This window comes from Bubalus kerabau, chromosome 2, assembly GCF_029407905.1.
Source record: "Bubalus kerabau isolate K-KA32 ecotype Philippines breed swamp buffalo chromosome 2, PCC_UOA_SB_1v2, whole genome shotgun sequence".
Taxonomy (NCBI): Eukaryota; Metazoa; Chordata; class Mammalia; order Artiodactyla; family Bovidae; genus Bubalus; species Bubalus kerabau.
Window position 1 is genome coordinate 68,447,796 of NC_073625.1, and position 23,563 is coordinate 68,471,358.

At 36.1% G+C, this 23,563-nt stretch overlaps 1 protein-coding gene across 3 annotated transcripts in view; it reads left to right on the forward strand.

Moving 5' to 3' along the window:
- Positions 1 to 23,563, forward strand: part of LOC129643382 (zinc finger protein 503-like) — a 93,999-nt gene that overhangs the window by 14,294 nt on the left and 56,142 nt on the right. For 2 of the 3 annotated variants that reach the window (XR_008710259.1, XR_008710260.1), the window contains exon 2: positions 4,981 to 5,062. Coding sequence is in view for 1 of the 3 variants with exons in the window: in XM_055567799.1 (XP_055423774.1) it covers positions 4,981 to 5,062; positions 5,743 to 5,848; positions 6,788 to 6,892 (293 nt within the window). In the remaining 2 variants the exon portion in view is untranslated. Of the gene's footprint in view, positions 1 to 4,980; positions 5,063 to 5,742; positions 5,849 to 6,787; positions 9,765 to 23,563 lie in introns of those variants that run through there. The other variant, XM_055567799.1, reaches the window with a different exon arrangement.

A 23,563-nucleotide genomic window follows, 5' to 3' on the forward strand; every position in this document is an offset into this window, starting at 1 on the left:
CTGTCAGAATCAGTATCACTTCAAAAATGAGGTTTTACTGCCACATGCATCGAGTCGCAGGGTGCATAGAACTAAGGGCTGTGAGGATGTTCCTTATGGTTTTTGAGCGTGGCATTTAATATTTTACAGCAAAGTTTTTAGTTTAACATAATTGAACTTGTACTAGATAGGGTTAATAGGCTAGAACAAAAGGTCAAAGCATAAGGCATTAGGCTTAATTAAGGGAGAGCAGGAGTGGCAGGAGTGTGTGACAGTTAAATGGGTTTCCCACAGACTAATGTCGGTTACAGTGCAACCATGCCTCAACTTAAGTGGGTTATTTTGTGCAAAGGGCAGCAGTGATTAGCAGTTTGACATGCCAGACACTTCTGGCCAATCCCATCTGTTTTAGAGGTTAAAAAAGCACACCTTTATGAGCTGATGGACTGATTTGTGTGCCCGTCTGGTAAAGATTAGAAGTCCAAGGCCAATGCAGTAAATGTCAGTTATAGAATATTGTACTTTCTTCGTTGGCTCATTGTTTTAACCGTCAACTGTTTTATAATGGGGGAATAACTGCTGTTTATGGAGTTGAATGCAAGATGGGTGGGGGAATGAACAGGTGAGAGAGGAAGAAAACTATGTCCAAGACAGAATTGTCAATTAACATGTTCCGGAGCAAGTGTTTAAAATGGAGATGTGGACTACTCTACATACTCTTCATCTTATGGAGTGTTTCTGGTCTGTTCCTTACCGTTTTTGAGTTACAGTGTCCTTTTTTAGAGTTCTCTGAGCAACCTATCAGTGCAGGATATAATTTTATACTCAGAATTGATGTTTCTTTTTTTAGATATCTCTTTTTTGGACAAGATGGATCATTTACCTCCATACCATATATATATATATGGTTGTATTTCTTTACTTATATAAAGTGTAGTATTTTGTTCACTGACCATGGGAGAGGTAAAGGAAAAGAAGAGAGAAATGAAAAGGAGACTGTGAGGCTGATACATGCTGTTAACATGAAGTGTGCCCCAACCTCGGCTTGGAGGTTTTCCTTCAGTTTTGAGAACTATAAGAGAGCTGCCTTTAAAAGTTCATTTTCAGTTCAAGGTTGTAGCTCATATGAAGACATACAAAGGCCAGAATGTGGTGATAAAAATTGGTTTTAATATAGTCTAATATCCAAGGAAAGGAAAACCTAATTTTATATGTATGAAATAGAACTTTAGATAGATATTATGATCATAATTAGTGAGCTTTAAGAACATGAAGCATTCGGTCTTTTGGATGGGCAGAGGGAAGTGTTTGAGAAATAACAAAATGTTGTCCTATTTATCAGAAATTATCATAAGCCTGAGATTTGAAATTAAAAATGTGACCAAGAACACTGGAAATAATATTTGAAGATGGGGTTGGCACCAGTACTTTTATCCTTATTGAAATATATGAACCATGAATTGTTTGTTACATAGTTATACAGATTATCTGTGTGTGTGTGTGTGTGTGTGTGTTAGGTCGCTTGAGTCATGTCCTACTCTGTGCGACCGTATGGACTCTAGCCCACCAGGCTCCTCTGTCCATGGGATTCTCCAGGCAAGGATACTGGAATGGGTTGCCATGCCCACATTAAATCCTGAATTGTTTTAGAATTAAAATATCCAAAGAAGATATGGTCACTGAAAGTTATATGTGAATCATAATAGTAACTAGTACATTTTAAAATACATGTATGCATTTATTTTTACTACTAAACTATTCCCAAGTGAACTGGTTTAACTTATAGAGAGAAGTTGAGATATGTTATTTATCATTTTAAAAGGACGAAGTGACAGCAAGGTGTTAGAGTTTGTTTAGGAATATAGTACTTAAAAATGTTTTCATCTTTATGTTCTTTGTGGAGTAACATCAGTTGAAATGATTGGGATCTAATATAGATTTACATGGAAAGAGTCCTGCCCTTTTAGGTAGGGAGAAAAGGTGAAGGGGCATACATTTTATATTATGGCTTCTTTTTTTTTTTTTTGGCTTAATCATTTTTAAATTACCGAAGTTTGGCTTGAGTAGTATAAAAGTGCTTTGGTATAATAGTATTAATACATTAAATGTAGGAGATTTATCTAATTTAATGGACAGAAGCTTCTAAAATGAATCTCCTGGTGATGATATCTTAAACCTAAAACAAATATTTGAGGTTCTATATTTGTATTGATAGTACATTTTAAAGGTCTTTAGATCCTAACCTTTTAGTTTCCTTCTGTTTTCTCCAGTAAATTCAAGTGCCAATAACATCTAGTTTGTGTTACAATTTTACTAAAGACATATTTTGTAGGATTAACTTGTTTTTGTCTGTTATCATATTAAATTATAAAGTTTTGAAGAAAACACATTGTCCCTTGTAATTTCTGGTAGTCAGTTTCTGTCAGCCAGTTTTATTTCTTTACTTTCACTAATGTGGTATTATTGGCTTTGAGATATGTAAAAAGTCTGCTCCTCTAAGCAAATTAGTTGAATATATGCTTGGGTTGTGAAAAATGAAAGCAGAAATGCTTAATATACTTAGCGTTCTGTGTTTGCAGTTCTTGTCCTAAAAATTGTTACAGCTTTATAACCTGACTTTTAGTTGTTAGACATTTTTTTAAAACATTGGAAGTAGTAATAGCCCTGTTGCATGTTTTGATCTTTAGTGTTGATAAGGCATAGAATTGTCCTTTGCCTCTGTTCAGGGAGATGGCCTTTAATAAGAGAGCCATAATATAAGATGGATTTAGCAAATACATGTTCTTATTATATTTTGTATGTGTATTTATAAGATCAGTATGTACAATTAGGTATGATACATTTCAGATAGAGATGTTAGAGATGGCTGCACCTGTTGACTGCATTAAGCATTGGGTCTCTCCTAAGGAGGCAGGGAGAAGGCCTCCCCACTGTCTAAGTGCATCATTCCTCCTTGGTAAATTGCGTACATTTTGCTTTTTTGTATTCTGTGACCTTGCAGTCAGTGACTTCAGCCCAGAATAGTTTCAAAGTCATGTAAATGAATGCAATTAAGGTATTGCTTATCATCTTACATAGTTCAGATGGAACTTTATTGGATAGAGAGGTTTGTTTGCTGTATGAGGAAGGTCAAAGTAAGGTTAAATTTTATTACATAAAATGATTTGGTAATGTTTTTATTTAGCTGCTGAAAAAGTAGTGTCCTAATAGGAAATGATAATGCTCTTTTTTGTTTTTAGTCATTAGGCAGTCTCTTCAGGGTTTTTTGTTATTGTTGTTTCTTTTCTTTTTTTTTCCTCTCTATTTTAAGGTAATAAGTACTTGTCTCCTAATAAAATTTGGGGAACATACTGCCTTTAGTTATGATTCGAGGTATTTTTGAGTTACACATTAGGTGATATTCCTTGCTGCTGATGGAGGGTAGCTTAGGAGCAGCTGATCTTAGGAGTGTGCTAAAAGAGTGTGCTAAGAGAGTTTGTGTTAATGTTTGTTACCATGCCAGTTGGTGCAGAGTCCCAATTCACTAGGGCAGAAAAGAGCCCTGCCACCCAGCTGGCTGAGTGTTAGTAGGGATTGGGAGAGTATTGACTTAGATGCCAGGAGAGTGTTGCTAAGGCGAACTGAGAAAAGGGAGAAGGAGAGCGTTGGAGAATGGGAATTGAGTATGTGTATGTATGAAGTGTGAAATTTTTTAAAAAGATGAGTATTCTCCACTGTGGTTGGCTCATGTAACTACCTGCTTTTGTTGGCTGATCCTATTTTTACTTCAGCATGATGTATTAGTTGATAAAGTCTCTGAGATTCGTTGACTCATAAAGCAGACTTTACTCAGCATCAGCTCTGTGCCTTGCACCTTACTAGGTACTGGGGGATACAGAGATGAATGAAAGACTCACAGTCATAGGGGAGTAACAGGAAGCAGGATGCAGTGACCCAGAGGCAAGGTGATTCGAGAGCTTGCTTCTCTAGGATATCACAGAAGCATCACTCAAAGAAATGTGCATGGTTTTAAGGAGACTGAAGGGCACTAATGAAATAATGATGAAAATGCTTTATTTGGGGAGTTTAAGGTTTAGGTTTATTTCTTTATTTGTAAGCTAAGCTATAATCCTTGAGAACCAGGCATAGACTGTGGGATTATTGTTGTTGTTGTTCAGTTACTCGGTTGTGTCCAACTCTTTTGCAACCCCATGGACTGTAGCTTGCCCAGGACTCAAACCCTCATGTTCTGCATGGCAGGCAGATTCTGTACTGCCGAGACAACAGGGAAGCCCAGGGATAGGAATTGAGAACTGTAGAAAATGTGAACCTGACATATGTACAGTGGCTAGTGTGAGTGGAGTGAGGAGTCTTGGCGAATGCCCCGTACTTGTCTTATCATGAACTGGGCTCACTGTCCATTGGCCATTGGTCAGTATACGGTTTTCTCAGCCACCGCAGTGTTAAAGGGGGGCTGTGGGTCTTGCGAGCCTAAAACTTTTTCATCCACTCTTTTGTTCTTATAAGTATAAACTGTTCCCCATATTGATGTCATTCTATATCTAGGATGATTCTGATTCCAAGTTTAGTATTTTTTGTTTCTAATGGTCTAGGGGGTGGAAATGAGGTATTTCAACTCTTGTGTTAACTACCAAGTAATTCTAATACTTTTCTCCCAGAATCTTTGATCATATTCCCCTTGGTCATTGACATTTACTTCTCATATAGTTAAGAATTGATGGAAGAGTCTTTACACAGTGTATAGACAGATAAATAGTGTGTTTTGATGTAAATAATTTTGTAATGCATATTTTTTTATCAGATGTGATCAATAACCATGCCCAAGGAAAACGTCTATAATTAAGAATATTTTTTACTTGTAATACATCTTTTTTTTGGGGGGGGGGTCATTTTTTCAGATTTTTTTTCAGTCAGTAGTTAAGATTTAATTGTAAAAGATACTGTTGAAATTCTTTGAGATAAGATGCACTTGAAGTAACATTTCTTTTTATTAATTTTCAGAGAGTGCTTGGATTGTGAGCGATTTAAGAACTCTGTTCTCAGGACCCATTACTTTAACACTGGGGAGAAACACATCCAGAAGGTATGTATTTTGCCTCATTGCTCCACTTTTTAAAATGTAGTTAAGCCTTTTCAGTTATAGGGAAGAAAGAATATTATGCCATATTTAGTTTATTTTTCTTATGCTTCAGAGATTGATAACTGAGTTGCTTGACATTTGTAACAGAGGAGAGAGATATATTTCAGTGTTGGTAAATTTTGAATTTTGTGTGAGTACAAGAAATCTGGTTTAGATGGAACCAGTTTTGCCTTTTTTAAACATCTGAGATACTTACATTTTACCTTTTGAGCACAGTACTATTTTAAAGAATGTTTTGATTTGAAAATGAGTTGTAAAAAATTCCCGTTTATCTGAAACGATGTGAAATATATGTTAAATCTTCAGGCAGTCTTAAAGTTCTTTGTGCCTACATAAAGTTCTACCTTCTAGAATAGGGACCAGCTGTCATCTGTATTTCCATCAGTCTTTTATCAGGGTCCATGGAAATAAACAACCAGGTCACCTGACTCCCCCTCTGAACATCCATCTGCTCAATTCCCTCTGCATTATCACATGTGTATAGGTTGGTGCAACATAGTAATTCATCTGCTCCATAGGCCCTGAGTCTCAGGACATGTGATATATTCCTGGGAAGGAAGGATTTTAAGATTGTCAGTTGGTAAACTTACCTGCTTTGTGTTTCTGTCCTTTACAACCCCAAGACCCCATGTGGACATACCAGCCAGTTTTGCTGAGGTCAGTGGTGAACACAGGTCCCCTTCAGTCATATCCCAGATTTCCTTCTTGGTGTCCTCCTTCATATCTCCTGTAAGTGTTGTGGTGGTCTTTTAAAAAACTTGGCAGCTGTCTTGCTAGACTAGAAGCTGATAAAGGAAGAATGCATTAATACATTTAATAAGATAATATATTTGTTAAGGTTGTAGTGATTACATGTGACTATTAACTGAAGATTGGTCAACTTCTAGTGTCAACTTCTTTGAATCCATATGACTATTAACTGGATAGTCTTGATTTATATTCACATGAAATAACACAAAAGTCAGTTTTACAAATTTTCTTATGTGATCACTTGTCAAGCACTATGAGTTTGTAGAATTGGATCAATATAGTCTTTTATATTTCTATAGCACAGTATATTGAACTTTGTAGGTTTAAGGTTATTTACTATTAGCAAAACAACATTTTCTCCCTGTTGCTGTCAGATGGAGAGGGTAAAAGCAAATAGTAAATTCAAATAAACACATTAGAACTATAAAAGAACTTCTAAGTGAACTCTCAAATACTAAACTTAATTTTTATATATACTTTTTCAGTGAAAGAGGATATGATCTGAAAGCCTGAATTTTGTGAAATTTAAAGTTATCTTTTTAAATTAAAAGTTAGCACATTACATACTTAAAAATATAAACATTCAAATAGTTAATATTAGTTATAGAGAGGTTTCCTATACTTTTTAAAGCCATTGTAATTTATCCATTTATGAAAATTCATCAAGTAATTGCAAAATTAAGAGCAGGTTGAATAGAATTGAACTGGTTATTAGCTTTTATTAAAAAGAAATTGCAAAGAAATTTAGTTGCAAGGTTGAATAGAGAAATTCTTATGTAAATTCTGAATAGAAATTGCTTTTAAGTCGTTCTTTTGAAAATAACTTAGGTCAAACTTTTTAAAAAATAATTTCTTATATTTTAAAAAAAAACCCATTTTACTGAAGTCTAACTTCAGCTTGGCACTCCTACTTGCTAGTTCAAAGATTTTTGGCCGCGCACCCCAGTGTTCTTGCCTGGGAAATCCCGTAAACTGAGGAGCCTGGCAGGCAGCAGTCCGTGGGGCCACAAGAGTTGGACGTGAATGACTGCACCACCGCTGCCCCTGCATAACTGTGCTCTCCCCAGAAGGCTCGCTGGCGTCCGTCCTGCTCAGTAGTGCCTCCACCCAACAGAAACTGGTCTTTGGCATCTTATATCTTGGATTAGTTTCGTTTGTTTTTGAACTTGATACAATTGGAATCATATAGTGTGAACTCTTTTGTGTCTGACTTTTTTGTTTTAACATTATGTCTTTGAGTCATCCATGTATATGTCACCCCCCTCCCCACTGCCCAATCGTGTATATTCCATTGTATGATTATACTATCCTTTATCTCTTCTACTATAAATGGACGTTGAATATCTTACCAGTTTGGGGCTAAAATAAGGTTACTGTGAACTTTTAAAAATCTTTTGGTAGAAATAAGCATCATTCATTTCTGATCATTTCTGCACAGGGATGGAACTCCTATGTTACAAAATATATATGTCTAACTTGACAGTTAAATAGATACCTCGAGTGCTTTTAAGGATATTTAGGAACTGTCAATCATTGTATCTTTTACTAATGATAGCTCTTATTATGAAGTGGACTTATTTTTCAGATCTAGCTTTATGCGAACTCTAAAGTTGTTTTTCTAAGAATTATTAAATTTTCCTATCTGTTAAAATTAAGTAGCCAGTTTTCTGATTCCATTATGTGTTTGGTTCATGAAACTTAACATCTGTCCTAACCCCACTGAAAGCAAGTAAGACACAGAACCCTCCTGTACATACTTATAACTAAGGAAATACTGAAATGGATTTTCAAACAAATTGCTCACATCATATAATGAAGCCTTTTACTTTATTGTTGAATTTTTAGTAACCTCTTTGACTATCTAAAATCATGGATATGTTTGAGTAACAAAGTAGTACTTCCACATTTATGATGAATGTTTCTTGTGACCTTTATCTGGGTTTATATTAATCTGCTTGGTGATTAAGTGAAATCATTCACTCTAGAACATAGGTACCTGAGAAATTTTATATTAATCTTTTTCTCAGTCTTTTTTATAGAGCAGAGCTGTTCTATTGAATTATAATGTTAGCTCAAATTTTAAATTTTCTAGTGAGTGAAGTGAAGTCGCTCAGTCATGTCTGACTCTTTGTGACCCCATGGACTATAGCCTACCAGACTCCTTCATCCATGGGATTTTCCAGGCAAGAGTACTGGAGTGGGTTGCCGTTTCCTTCTCCAGGGTTTCTTCCCAACCCAGGGATCGAACCCAGGTCTCCCGCATTGTAGGCAGATGCTTTACCGTCTGAGCCACCAGGGAAGTCCTAGTAAGGCATATTAAATAAAGTGAAAAGCTGATGAAGTTTGTAAAATATTTTATACTGATATCTACAAAATACTATTTCATTGCTTAATTAGTATAAAATCATGAGATATTTTACATTCTTTTTTTCATGCTAAATTTTTCACATTCAGGGTTATTTTCACTTTGTATCTCATTGCAGTTCAAACTAGTCACTTTTAAAGTACTCAGTAGCCACATGTGTCTGGTGAACAGTAAGGTTATAAAGTTACATCTTGGATGTTTTAAAAAAGATACTTCTTTAGTTAAATTCATATCAGTTAAAATATACTAAAAATTCAATGCAAAGATTTCATGCAGATGTTAATAGGGTATGTTTCTGTAGGTCTCAAACAGCCTGTTTTTCCTTTAGTATAGGAATAAATTACATTTTTAAAATTGAACACGAGATTAATGCAATTAGCCTGCATTTTGGGGTCATTTGTGTGAAAAATGTGTATCTTTCAACTGTAAAATCAAAATTTTAGATCCACATTGTCTCTCCTCCTCTAGGTTATATGCTAGTAGAATTTTATTTTATTTTTTTTAAGCATGGCTGTTTTAATTTTAGTGTGATAAATTGACATATGATGTAACTTCACTATCTTCTAAGTAGAATAGTGAAGTGAGTGAAGTTGCTCAGTTGTGTCCGACTTTTGCAACCCACATGGACTGTAGCCTACCAGGCTCCTTCGTCCATGGGATTTTCCAGGCAAGAATACTGGAGTGGGTTGCCATTTTCTTCTCCAATAGGGCAACTCAGAAAAGGTTGTATGCATATAAATGTACCTATGACTTTTTATTAATTAGGATATTCAAAGAATACCTAGATTTTGAGGGTTAATGTTTATTCATGAATATATTTGCCAAGTGAGATGACGCAAGATCTGTAAGCTGTCTTACTTGAACTTGGGTCAGATTTTGCTACCACTTTGGTTTGTTTTAAATTTTTTAGCGTTCAGAATTTGGAATGTGAATAAAGAAATACTAATTTATGACAGCGGTCATTTGTGGAAGGCTGTCATAAGTAGTGAAGCTTATTAAGCAATACTTTCCATAATTGCATGTGTTAACAGTTATTTTGGGTTCTTGATATAAGGGGTGTGTGTATATGTGTGTGTGTGTGTGTGTGTGTATGTGGTTCCTGATAGTGGCAATATTTCACAAATGTATACTCACCTCCAAACTCATCATTAAATATGTACAGCTTTTTCTAGCTATATCTTTTCTCAATAAAGTGGTTTAAGAGAATGCTGGATGTCTAGAAGGAGCTCATAAGTATTTATAAGTGTTTATTGACTAAATAGTTGTTGAATGCATATTTTTCACTCCCCAAATTTTGCCTTATGGACTTCCTGAGGCAGGGAGTATTTGAAGTAAGAGAAAACAAAATCTTCAATTATATTTGTAATAATACATTTGATAATTTGAATTAGTTAAAAGTAGTTTATTTATCAAACTGATATGTATATCTCAATTAAGAGTAATATGTAGATATGAAGTTTTCTAAAAATAGAGTGTAAGTATTATGATCAGGTCTTTCATCTTTTGAGTATACAAACATGCATTTTTCCATTTTGTTATAAAATAATGGTAATCAGCTTAAGAAGTACATCTATAAGAGATACCTTGTGTTTTTGTAAAATATAGAGATTCATTGTATTTTAAAATTACTATGAATCAGGCAGACCTTGATGGTTTTTAAGAAGTAATTTCTATATAGTGAATTAAAGGTTGTCTTTCCATCTTATATAGATATTTTCTTAATGTAGTTTTGGAAAGTTTCAGTTTTAGGTCATTTGTAATAAAGTGATCAAAGACTTATAGTACTGAGGAATGGTATTTGTTACTCTAGAATACATTCAAAGGAGGTGTTCTAAGTGTTTATTCCATTTTAGTGTCGGTAACTCTTATGAGATGAGTTAAGCAGTCTTTCCTGCAAGTCTGTTTGCAAGATTTGAGTTTTATATTATGCCTTTATATATTCAACACATTATAACTGGTGACCATATATACAAGTATTTCTGTAATCATTTTCATTAGAATAGAAAGAATTACGAGATTTGATTTCTTACTTTTTCCACTGCCATCTGCTAAATCAAGCTTTAGTATTTCATGATTGTTATACAGTTACTATAGTAGCTTCCTAACCACTCTTTTACCTTTCAGTGTTTATTATCTAATATGTTCTCCACACTACAGCACAATAAAACTTTCTGAAGAGATAATCATTACCCTGGACACAAAGACCTTTGCCCACAAGATTAAGGCCGGGCGCTCTTTCTGCCTGGCCCTGCGTCGTATTCCATCTGTCTCATCCTTGAGCACGTTAACTGCACGCTTCTTATACTGCCACGGTTGTGGCTGTCGTCATCGTACTTGTGTTGTGATCTCTCTGTCTCTCTAGTTCTTTTCTTACAAAAACGCTGTGCATCCTGTGATTCATATGATCACCCTAGAGAAAGGAACAAGCGCCCTCTTCCACTCTCTCTCAGTAGTTGATGAGTACCATTCACACAGCATTATTTTATTGATATTTTCAGTGAGATTGTAAACTTCTAAAGGGAAGGGACCATTTCCTTTATAAATTTGGGATATACAAAGCACCTAGCTTGATGCCTCCCATATACAGGGTAGTAAGTTAAAGTGTTGATGAAAAAACAACTTCAGAGTATATATACCCTGGAGCTTTAAAAACAATCAAAAGATTTAAAAATTCATCCTGCATTATATTATGTAAGCTATTTAAACTTATTGTGCAGTAGTTTTTGCATGCGGTTTGTGTGAAGATGAAATGATAGCGTGTGTGTCAGAAATCTGTCGGTTCTAGAGCTTGACACAAGTGTTTGTGATAGTTCCCACACTGAATTTTGTTGAGCATGTACATTTCTTTGTCTTAATGTGAAACATATAGAATGTTGTTCAATATTCCTTACCTGAATGACAGCAAGGTTGATTTAATGTTAGCTGATTGTGTATTCTAAGTTTCTTTACTGTTCACCTGAAACAAGAATGAAAATACAGATGCCTTTGGTGAAAGTAATGAATTACCTTTTTAGAATGATTAGTTTCAGAGATGAATGAATTTAAAAATCTTGTTAACTTTACAAAATTGATCCTTAATTCCTCATATTGTATTACATTAGGGTTAAATACAGTTTTTTTAAGGACATCTTTTCACAGATTTCCATAAATTTCTTAAAGGTGACCCCATCTGTGTCAATTCTCTTTCGTAGAAGTATTTAAGACTAAACAGCTTACCTGGCTAGTGCAGGTTTTTAATAGGACTGAATTTGGGGAAAGTTTTTTCCTTTGTGATATAGTTCTAGTGCTAAGAGAAGTATTTTGGAATAGCACAAGTTTCTGCCTTTCAGAGATCTTTTACCCCTCAAAAGCAAAATCTGAGTGTTATGTATACATTGATAATAGCTATAAATTAGTTTAAAGAAAGAGGTCGACATTCAAGGGGAAATGAATTTTCGTGGGACCAGCATCCTAATCCACCAATACTGTCGTCAACAGTGTTTTCCAGGTGGTGCTCATGGTAAAGAACCCACCTGCCAACACAGGAGATATAAGAGATGCAGGTTCAGTTCCTGAGTCAGGAAGATCCCCTGGAAAAGGGAATGGCTACCCTCTCCAGTATTTTTGCCTTAAGAATCCCATGGACAGCGGAGCCTGGTGGGCTGCAGTCCCTAGGATCACAAAGAGTCAGACATGACTGAGGAGACTGAGCACACACACAGGCAGTCATCACACATAGAATAGGCCCTGAAAATGTGGACCCATTAGAGTCTTCTGTATTTAAATGCTCAGATATTGGTGACACAAAGTAGTGACAGAGACTGTATTAGTAAGAAGAGGGAATGATTGTGGTGTCTAAGTCTTCCTTGTTGTTTAGCCGCTCAGTTGTGTCCAACTCTTTTGCCACCCTATGGACTGTAGCCTACCAGGCTCCTCTGTCCATGGGATTTCCCAAGCAAGAATACTGGAGTGGATTGCCATTTCCTCTTCCAGGGGGTCTTCCTGACCCAGGTATTGAACCTGTGTCTCTTGCATTGGCAGATGGATTCTTTACCACTGAGCCACCTAGGAAGCCCAAGTCTTCTTACTCATAACAAACTATATGCAGCTGAATAACATTCTTTTGGCAACTAACTAGGCTTGAGAGGTTAACTTTATAGGCCGCCCAGGTGTATTTAGGCAGTCAGTATAGAGGGCCCTTACTTTATTACCTAGGGTATAAAGTTTAGAAAATATTAAGCATTTTCTACTTGTATTACAGACAAAAATTCTTAAAGACAGTCTGTATCTATTCTAATAGAAATGGATATAACCTGAGAGAGAAAATTACTAAAGTTGTATTGACAAGTATATTCAAAATATGTGCATGGAGTTATTGTATTAATGCTGAGTTCTTGCTAACTTGCCATTTTCATGGTAATTTCAGGAAGTAAGAAATGGATAACATTTTTGTTTTATTTAAGTACTCCCATGAGTTTCTGTTAAGGGTGAAAATGTCATTACAGTATTTCTTAGAAAGTCACATACACTTTAACGCTAGGCTGATGAGCACAGAATATTACTGTTATATTTTTGCTTAAGTCTTCTATAATAGTATAGCTTCTCTTCCTCTTGTTTATGTTAATGAAAGATGCAGATTATCATGCTTTTTTCCATTAGATAAAGTCTGAAATGAATATATGTGAACTATTTAAAACATTCAACTTTCAACATTTAGACTTTTTTTTCCTGATAGCCTTATCACACAGTCACCAGTCACTAACTTACAAGCTTGTATTTTAAAAGAAAACATTTATAAGGGATAGGATTCCTATTTTCTCATTGGAGGAGGCAGAAGTAGTTTGTTTTCTTTCTTGGTTTTACAAACAGAATAATTAACCCAAGGGATATATTTCTCTGTTCCTCTAATGCAGACAGTAAAGAATAGCCACCATCATGGCCACAGTTCAGTAGTGATGAGGAAAATGCTGGTCTGAGAACCATAAGATTTATATTTGACCCATAGCTCTCCACGCAGATTGTTAGCAAATTGCTTAACCTGAGTCTCAGTGTTCTGACCTGGAGGAAACAGCTACCCATTCCAGCATACTGACCTGGAGAATTCCATGGACTGTATAATCTATGGGGTTGCAAAGAGTCAGACACGACTGAGCCACTTCCACTTCACTTCAAAATGAGGATACAATCTACATCACAGGAATATTCCACAAGTATTGATAAATGAGGCAATAAAGTTTCCTGTCACAAGTATAACATTCCAGAAAGAGAATGTGACAATGTTGTTAATTCTATATTTTTCAAAAGAAATAAGTTTACAGATGACCACTGTTTACTCAGTAGAACACCGTTCTAAATTAGAACTGTTTCTTCCACACATGATACATTTTTCTTTTTGTTGTTGTTGTTTCTCCTCTACTTTAAGAATGTTCATAAACTCTGGTCATACTTTTGAATGCCTTTCAAATTTGAACCGGTTAACATCTGCCACCTACTGACCCAATTCTCTCCACTTCCTCTAATCTGGCCCTCTGCAATACACAGTTGCTTGTTTTTGCTGGGTGATTAAACTGGCCTTAATTTGATTTTTCCAAAGATCTGGATTAATATAGGGTTAGAAAGAGCAGCTTCTAAATGCGTCTAACCTATAAAGCAAGGTGTGTAGCAGTCAGTAATAATTTTTCCCTCTAGAGAACAATTAGTAAAACCCCACATGGACTTACTTTTTCTTTAATTGTCTAGCATTTACATTTTTAAAAGTGATTTCTGTTCACACATTCAGGTTTAAAAAACATTTTTTTTTTAGTAAGTGTGAGTTTGTGAAGTGACTCACCACACATGTAGGTACTTCAAAATGCATGCCTTTAACTACTATTTGAATTTTTATAGATTTGTACTTTTGCTGACTGCAAGAGAATACAAGGCCTAGTGCCAGTTCTTACTGGGTCAGGATTTTATTTTAAAGTATCAACATTTCCTCAGCTTTTTTGATACTTAAAAAGCCATACAGATTTTCCTGCAAAAAGTTTTAACAGACTTTATTCCAGTAAGAAAAATTCAGGATGCTTATGCTGTGGTAGTAACAAAAACGATGTACAGTGACTCTTCAAAAAGACAGGAGTTGTAGTGCCAACCGCCTACCTCCATTCATTTGAAAATTTGAATATGACTTTTGATTCCCTCCAAATTTAACTACTAATAGCCCACAGTTGAGTAGAAGCCTTACTGCCAAAATAGCTAATTTACATACATTTTGTACATTATATGTATTATATACTGTATTCTTACAATAAAGCTAGGGGAAGAACATGTTATTAAAAAAAAATGATAAGGAAGAGAAAGTGCATAAATCTGTGCTATATTCATCCATATGGTATGTTTACATCATTTCTTAAGTTGAATTCTCTGTCTACGTCAGTATTGTCTTGTACGACGTAAAACGCTATAGATGTTATGTGCATTAACACTAGACATCAGGCATGAAAAGATAATGAGAAAAATTCATATTTATTTACAGGTATAACAATTCAGGTATTGATAACAAAGACCAGTATGATTGCTTTATGGTATCCTCATGTAATCAATACAGTTATTTTGTAGTAGCCCAACCTATACACTAATGAATGAGTCATTATAAAATTTTTATGGCATTCTCTATTAGATTTATGTTTGTGGGCATACTATATAGTAATATAATTCTCTGAAAGCAAAGTTGTAGGAAGTGTGAAAACTAACACATCATTAATTTTATTTTAAATATCCCTCACCTTACGCTTATCCTGATATTAGGATAGACTGGTATCATTTTATGCATTCATGACATACTTTTTTCTTATTTTTTTGACATTTCTAGTCTATGTAGTTTGTATGAAGCTGTTTCAAATTATAAAATCTCCAAACATTTTCCAATATATTTACTGAAAAAAAAAAAATCCATGTGTAAGTGGACCCACGTGAACTGTGGTGTTGGATAAGACTCTTGAGAGTCCCTTGGACTGCAAGGAGATCCAACCAGTCCATTCTGAAGGAGATCAGCCCTGGGATTTCTTTGGAAGGAATGATGCTAAAGCTGAAACTCCAGTACTTGGGCCACCTCATATGAAGAGCTGACTCATTGGAAAAGACTCTGATGCTGGGAGGGATTGGGGGCAGGAGGAGAAGGGGACGACAGAGGATGAGATGGCTGGATGGCATCACTGACTCGATGGACATGAGTCTGAATGAACTCTGGGAGTTGTTGATGGACAGGGAGGCCTGGCGTGCTGCGATTCATGGGGTCGCAAAGAGTCGGACACGACTGAGCGACTGAACTGAACTGAACGTAGGGTCAACTGTGTTTGGTGAATTTGTTAATAAAAATTGCCAAAAGCTAGACTACTGTATGGAGAAGGAAATGGCAACCCACCCCAGTACTCTTGCCTGGAAATTCCTATGGACGGAGGAGCCTGCTAGGCTACAGTCCGTGGGGTCGCAGAGAGTCGGACACGACTGAGCGACTTCACTTTCTTTTCACCCTGCATATATGGAGAAGGGAATGGCAATCCACTCCAGTATTCTTGCCTGGAGAATTTCATGGACAGTGAAGCCTGGCAGGTTACAGTCCGTGGGGTCGCAAAGAGTCAGACATGACTGAACGACTAACACACAACACACAGACTACTCTAGAAATATATTTTTGTTTAAAGAGGCTAGTGGAGGCAGTAAGAACTAGTGTATATATGTGTGTGTATTCAGCATAGTTCTGGGTGCAGAAAATTTGGTCATTTAAAAATTTTTCAAGAAATGATCACACAAATTGACCAAGGAAATTACTTTGACCTTGTGGAGACTTAATGGGTAGTGGTTTGTGGAACGCATTATAGCAGCACCCTGACCTGAATCTGAATCATGGTGTACTCTTACCCGTTGTATGACTTTGGGCAACTCACTCCACAGCTCTGAGTTCCAGTTCCTCCATCTGTAAAAGTTGTTGTTCAGTTGTGTGTTTGACTCTTTGCGACCCCATGGACTGCAGCACGCCAGGTTTCTCTGTCCTTCACTGTTTCCCGGAGTTTGTTCAAACTCATGTCCATTGAGTCGGTGATGCCATCCAATCATCTCATCCTCTGTCACCCTCTTCTCCTCCTGCCCTCAGTCTTTCCCAGCATCAGGGTCTTTTCCAGTGAGTCAGCTCTTTGCATCAGGTGGCCAAAGGATTGGAACTTCAGCATCAGTCCTTCCAATGAATATTCAGGACTGAATTCCTTTACAATTGGTTTGTTTGATCTTCTTGCAGTCCAGGGGACTTTGAAAAGTCTTCTCTAACACCATAGTGCAAAAGCATCAGTCCTTTGGTGCTCAGCCTTCTTTATGGTCCAACTCTCACATCTACACATGACTATTGGAAAAACCATAGCTTTGACTAGATGGACCTTTGTTGGCAAAGTAATGTCTCTGCTTTTTAATAAGCTGTCTAGATTGGTCATAGCTTTTCTTCCAAGGAGCAAGTATTTTTTAATTTCATGGTTGTAGTCACTGTCCCCTGTAATTTTGGAATCCAAGGAAAGAAAGTTTGTCACTTGTTTCCATTGTTTCCCTGTCTATTTGCCATGAAGTGATGGGACCAGATACCATGATCTTTGTTTTTTGAATGTTGAGTTTTAAGCTGGCTTTTTCATTCTCCTTTCATTTTCATCAAGAGGCTCTTTAGTTCCTCTTCACTTTCCGCCATAAGGGAGGTGTCATCTGCATATGTGAGGTTATTGATATTTCTCCTGGAAATCTTGATTCCCACTTGTGATTCATCCAGCCTGCCATTTCTCATGATGTACTCTGCATTTAAGTTAAATATGCAGTTGACAACATGGTCATACGTTTATTTTCAATTCTTAGTTAAGAACAAAAACACTATTTATACAGTTATTCTGATGAGAAAATATGACTCTCATTAGAGATCTTATTTATTGTCATATGACATACTCTCTAGGCGTGCAGCATAAAAAAGAGGGGAAACACCTGACATCCATTTTCTCTTTAGTTTGACTTAACACATTTCAGGAAACTGAATATTTGAAAAACATTTCTGTATTGATTAAGATATAAGTAATAGAATACTTTATTAAAATAGCTTAAATAATCAGTAGATCATCTCACCCAACAGGAAGTTTGGAGTACTGGTGTTTAATTGTCATGATGATGTTATCAAGGACCCACAAGGTATTTTCCATATTTCTTCTCTACCATCGTGAGTGTTTTGACAATGTCACTCTTCATGGTTCCAAGAGAGCTATTTTTCCATGCTAGTTTTTTTTTTAGGTGGTGGAAAAACCTTTTCTAGTAAACTTCATTGGCCATAATTACATCATATGCCTGTGCATACACCCCTTTTTGGCAGAATAAACATTACTTGTCTTAAGCAGCTTGACCTAATCAATATTCACCTTCTAAGAATAAAAAGGTGAGCGTTTGCCAGCAAGTAAGAAACGAGGAGGTATGTCTTTGAGAAGGTTGCCTCAGGTCTATCACAGCTAGGGAATGTCACAATTTTAGTAATTGCTCCAAATTTTCTTAGGAGATTGTGAAATATAGGGCACTCATGACTTGATTCATTCAATATATTTATTTTTAAATGTCTGTTGTGTTCCGTTTCTTGGCCCTAAGTATAGAGAAGTGAACAAAAGGGAAAAAAAAATCGCTGCCCCCTTGGAGCTTATGATGAAATAGACAAAAATATAAAGCAATTTAATTCATGCTATCTTATGAACAAATGATAGATAAAAATTATAGTAGAGAAGGGAGCATGGAAAGTCTGGGATGGGGTGTGCGTGAAGTTGCAGATTTTGTCCAGGGAAGGTCTCTCACTCAGAAAGAAGATGCCTTGAGTAAAGGCTGTGTTGGTATGGGGGCTGATGATGCAACTCTCTGGGGAGATGAGTGTTCTTGTCAAATGCCCTGTGGCTGGCTGGAATGGGATGACTAAGGAGGATCATAGGAAGTGAGGTCAGAGGGGAAAGCCAGGAGACAGTTTAGACCAGAGGAGTGACCCAATGTAACATTTTTACAGAATCACTGTGGCAGTTGTGTTAAGTAGACCATAGTGGGCATTAAAAACAGAAGCAAGGAAACAGCTTAGGAATCTATTGTAATAATCGAGGCGATAGAGGGTAACTTGAATGGGAGCGGTATGAAGTAGTGACTCTAGATATTTCTAAGGCAAAGCCCACAGAATGTGCTGACGAACTGGATGTGAGGTATAAGAGGAGGAGAGGCAAGGATGGCAGCCAGGTTTGGGGCCTCAACAATTCAAAGAATGGAGTTAATATTAACTGAGATTAGAAGAACAGGGATTCAGTTACTGACACATTTAAATTTGACATGTCAAATAAATAATTGTATAAATATTTCTTGAAGACAGATCAATATATATTTTTTAAAAGGATGAATTTGGCCATTAATACTAGGAAATAGCTTTTAAAAATGTATGTATTAAAAAAAAACAACAGTAAGGAAGAAGAGAATACAAAATGGGGAACTAAAGGTTTATGTGGCGGGGGGGCAGAGGGATATTTTATATTCCATTGAACAAATACAGGGAAACACTGGAACTGATTTTAAAATAGAATATTCAAAGAAGCATTTATACACTGAGCATTTATCTAGTGCCTACTATATTTTAGTTTCAAAAATTGCATGTTAAATATATTTATTCGAGTCAGTACCCCAATTTTGAAACCCCAAATCTTCTTAAAAGCACACATCAAAAAAAGAAATACACCACAAAAACCAGTGATAAAAATTTAGGGTACATCTGTTTCCTCTGAACATGGTGCAATTGATGATCCTTCTAAATACATGCATTGTTAACTGTCCAGGCTATCTTCCCCCCACCCAGCTTCCTCAGTATCATACAGCCTCTAGTTAATGCGCAAGCATATCATTCAGTAGTAAGAAAGTCAGAAGAGAGATCAATACATTACATCTTAAGGTGAGTTTATCAGGATGAATGGCTTTTCTTTTGAAGAGGAATTAGTCCAGGATATCTTTTAACCAGATTATTGCACCTATTTGCATTTAACAAGGATGCCACACAGAGGTGCGATTTTCAAACTGCATGCATCACATAAAATGCTGAGAAGCATCTTGTCAAGTACCTTTTTATAGGTACCTTTGACTCGTCTTATAGGTACTCAAGAAATATTTAGGTAGAAAATCTTACTTAGAACATTATCATTTCTAATTTATTTAAAAACTTAAAATTATGGATCATGAAGTAGACATTGCCTGATAAAATGTGCTCTATTCATATGAGATTGTTGAGAAAACTGAATTCTAATTGTTTTGTCAGGTAAAAGTACTATGGAATAAATACAAGAAATTATTTCACGAGCAAAGAAATGCTGCTCTTTAACTTGGATTAGGCTTTTCTTTTCACGCTTTTGCACAAGCTTGGTGAATATATGACCTTTGGCCTATATGACCAATGAGGGGAAATGTGCGTATTTAGAGGGGGAATCTGTTTGTTCAGAACTTGAAGTGTACTGAATTGCTTCAGTTTACCTATTTCCCGTGTTAAGTAATTTTTCCAAAATGACCAGTGTTCTGCAAATTTGCAGTAATTAACCTAGCATTTGTGTTTATCTTATTTGAGACCAAATTGATGGTAGATATGAATTAGCCTCATTCTTTGATTGACCAGGCTGTAAGTTTTTAATCTGCAAATTTACTTTCAATTTCTTTGGACTGTATTTCTTTATATACTCCTTTGTTTTTGTTTTGTTTTGTTTTTTTGTTTTTGTTTTTTAAAAAGGAGAGTTAGCAAAATCTGTTGTCTGGCAGTTAGTATTTGTTCATGTGTACAAGTTATTAAGATGCTTTACCTAAACAAAATTCTTGTCAAAGTAAAACTCTGATTTGCCAAACATAGCAGCTTACTTTTTATTATGTAAACGTGAATAATGGAAATCCAGTATAAATTTAAATCATGAAACACAAAATCAAAGTAATGAACTGAGAACCCACCAACCAGCGTGCAATCACGACTTCACTAACACAGTTGCCTCTGTCAGCGTGTGCCTCTCCTTGCCTGTGTCTCTACCCGAACTGCCCTTCCTGACCCCCAGCCACTCTTCAGTTTTGTGTTCATCATTTACTTTCTTTTTAATACTACTGGTTTTTATCATGTGGTTCCTTAAATAATATGCTTTTTTTTTGTTGTTAATTTTTTTAAAATTGGTAGCATTCTATGTAAGTCTTCTGGGACTTGGCTCTTTTTCCCCGTTTACCATGTTTCTTTGACATTTATTTATTTTGTTGAATGTAATTGTAGTTCATTTATTTTACTGCTGACTAATATTCCATTGCATGGATTTATTTGCTATCCTATTGATGGGCATCTGGGTTACTGTTGGAGGGTTTCAGTTTGCTTGTTTTACTCATTTTTGATATATGTTTTGATGTTTTGATATATGTTTTGATTGATACAGATGTGTGTGTTTATGTGTGATTCAGCCATCATTTATATGTGTACTAGTGTACATGTGCAAACTTGAGGATACACATCTAACGGTAGAAGCATAGAGAATGTTCAACTCTATGGAGTAATGCCAAATTGTTTTCCAAAACCTTTGGGCCAATTTACCTTCCACTAGTCATACATCAGAACCTCCTGTTGAGCCAAATCATTGCCAAAACTCAGAATTCTCAGAATTCTTAACTTTTCCTAATGTAGTGGCATCTTATCTTAATTTGTTTTTCTGTGATTGCTAATGAGGTTAAACATCTTTTCACGTGGTACTCAACACTGGTGTTTTTTTGCACAAAATGCTTGTTTATGTGTTTGTCCACTATGTACTTAAAACTGTGCATTAAATGCATTTATTTTTTTTTATTTTAAAAGAATAACATATAGAAAAGTTGCAAGTGCAATAAAGATAAATTTTTCCCCTAAAGATTTGATCTGATGCTCTATCATCTCTAAATAAATGAGTGTAGATCTCTTGCAAACAAGAACATTTTCATATAAACCACAATAAAACCATGAAAATCAGGAAATTAATATTGGTGCATTCCGTTCAGTTCAGTCGCTCAGTCGTGTCCGACTCTTTGCAACCCCATGAATCCCAGCACGTCAGGCCTCCCTGTCCATCACCAACTCCTGGAGTTCACCCAAACTCATGTGCATCAAGTCGGTGATGCCATCCAGCCATCTCATCCTCTGTCGTCCCCTTCTCCTCCTGCCCCCAATCCCTCCCAGAATCAGAGTCTTTTCCAACGAGTCAGCTCTTCACATGAGGTGGCCCAAGTATTGGAGTTTCAGCTTTAGCATCAGTCCTTCCAAAGAACACACACTGAACACACTGGTTGGATCTCCTTGCAGTCCAAGGGACTCTCAAGAGTCTTCTCCAACACCACAGTTCAAAAGCATCAATTCTTTGGCGGTCAGCTTTCTTCACAGTCCATTACTATCATCTAATCCTCAGATCTCATTCAGTTTTCACAAGTTGTCCCCATAATGTCCCTTATAGTAAAATGTTCTTTATAATAAAAGAATCCAGTTTAGAATCACATCTTGCGTTTTACTTGTCACGTCTCTTTAGTCTCTTTCAATCTGAAACCATTCTTCAGTCTTTGACTTTTAGGATCTTGGCACTTTGAGGACTATTTAGGCTGGTTATTTCATAGAATGTAGGTTATGAATATTTGGCAGGAATATCATAGATGTTATACTGTGTCTTTTTTCATCTTATAAGGTGGCACAAGGTTTCATTTTGACCTATTACTATTGAAGTTCACTTGGATTACTAGATTCAGAGAATCAGTTTTTGTCAGGTTTCTCTACTGTGAAGTTACTCATTTCTCCTCTGTAATTAATAATTATTTTGTGTGAAGGTGCTTTGAAACTATAAATATCCCCCTTCTGATCAAACTTTTATTTAATTAATGAATTAATTTATGTCACTGTGAGTTCATGACTGTATTTTATTCAGTGATCTATAATGCATTACTGTTAACTTACTTGGATGCTTATCTTACCCTGAGTTAGCCAATTGGGTCTCCTTCAAGATGGCTTCTGGGTCTTTTTGACATGTCATTCCTCGACCATATTGCTACCTCCAATTTCATTCCCACGTTACAGAGATTAACCACATTTTCTCCCTTTTTGGCACCTGCCCTCTAACAGTGAAGAACTTGCCTATTATTATCCTAAATTTGGTCAGTCTCCCCATATGTGGTTGATCTGCCATTTTCATTGACCCTCCACCACCTCACAATTCTGTTTTGAAGTTCAAAACCATTTACGTGGAAGCCCTCCTGGCCCCACTTGGATTCCTGCGTTGCACAGCATGGTGCATCTTTTTATAGCACCTTGCTCAGGCATTGACACCCAGTGTTGGAGCCCCGCCACGGCGAGTTCTGCTCACCTAACCACTGTTCCAGAGCTTGGGCTCTGTCTCCACACCAGTGTTTCCTCCTTTTACCACGGACACCTGCCTCATCCTGCTTGGACCCTGATACCCCTTATTAAGAATGCTCCCTGTCTATTTTGCCCACTTTTAGGTAAAATGTTGCAAGAAACACACATATTCTATACTCCAAATTTTTGGCAATATAGTTTGTGATATTGTAGTTAATCATTTTTTTTTTATTTGTCAATGAATGGACATTTTTAAGTATAATACAGTTGAATTTAGTAATCATATGCTTTATAGGTAACCAACCATTTCTATCTCGTAAAAAAGCCTTCCCTACCCGGAGTTCATAAAGATATCTCTTACATTTTATTTTAAAATATTAGACACTTGTTTTCTCTACTTAAAACTTGACTTCCTCTGGAATTTATTTTGTATGTATTATGCATTAGGGATTAAATTTCTTTTTCTCCCCCAAATGAATAGCCAATTGTTTCAACACTGTTGAGTAAATCCCTCCTTCCTTCAGCGACCTGCCGCAACTTTTATTAAGTATCGTTTTCCATGTGTGTGAAGGCCTGTTCTTCCCCAGTGGTCAGTTTGTCTCTTTTCCAGGAGCACACTAACTTAAAGGCTAAAACTTTATAATAAGTCTCTGTACAGATAGAGCGAGTTCCTGTACTGGATGCTTTATCTGGTTAGATGGCTTGTCTCCTATGGGCTTTTGCTGTCCATTGTAAATTTTAGAATCAACTTATTAAACCTTTGGAATTCTATTGCATTTCATTCAGTGTATTGGTTCACTTTGAGGAGAATTAGCATGTTGTAGTAGTGAGTCTTTCTTCTGTTAGGAACATGGTATGTCATCCCATTTATTCAGGTTATCTTCCAATATTGTCTCCATATAGAATTTGCAATGTTTACAAGTTGATTCTTCAGGTATATTTTCATGTTGGATTTTTTTTT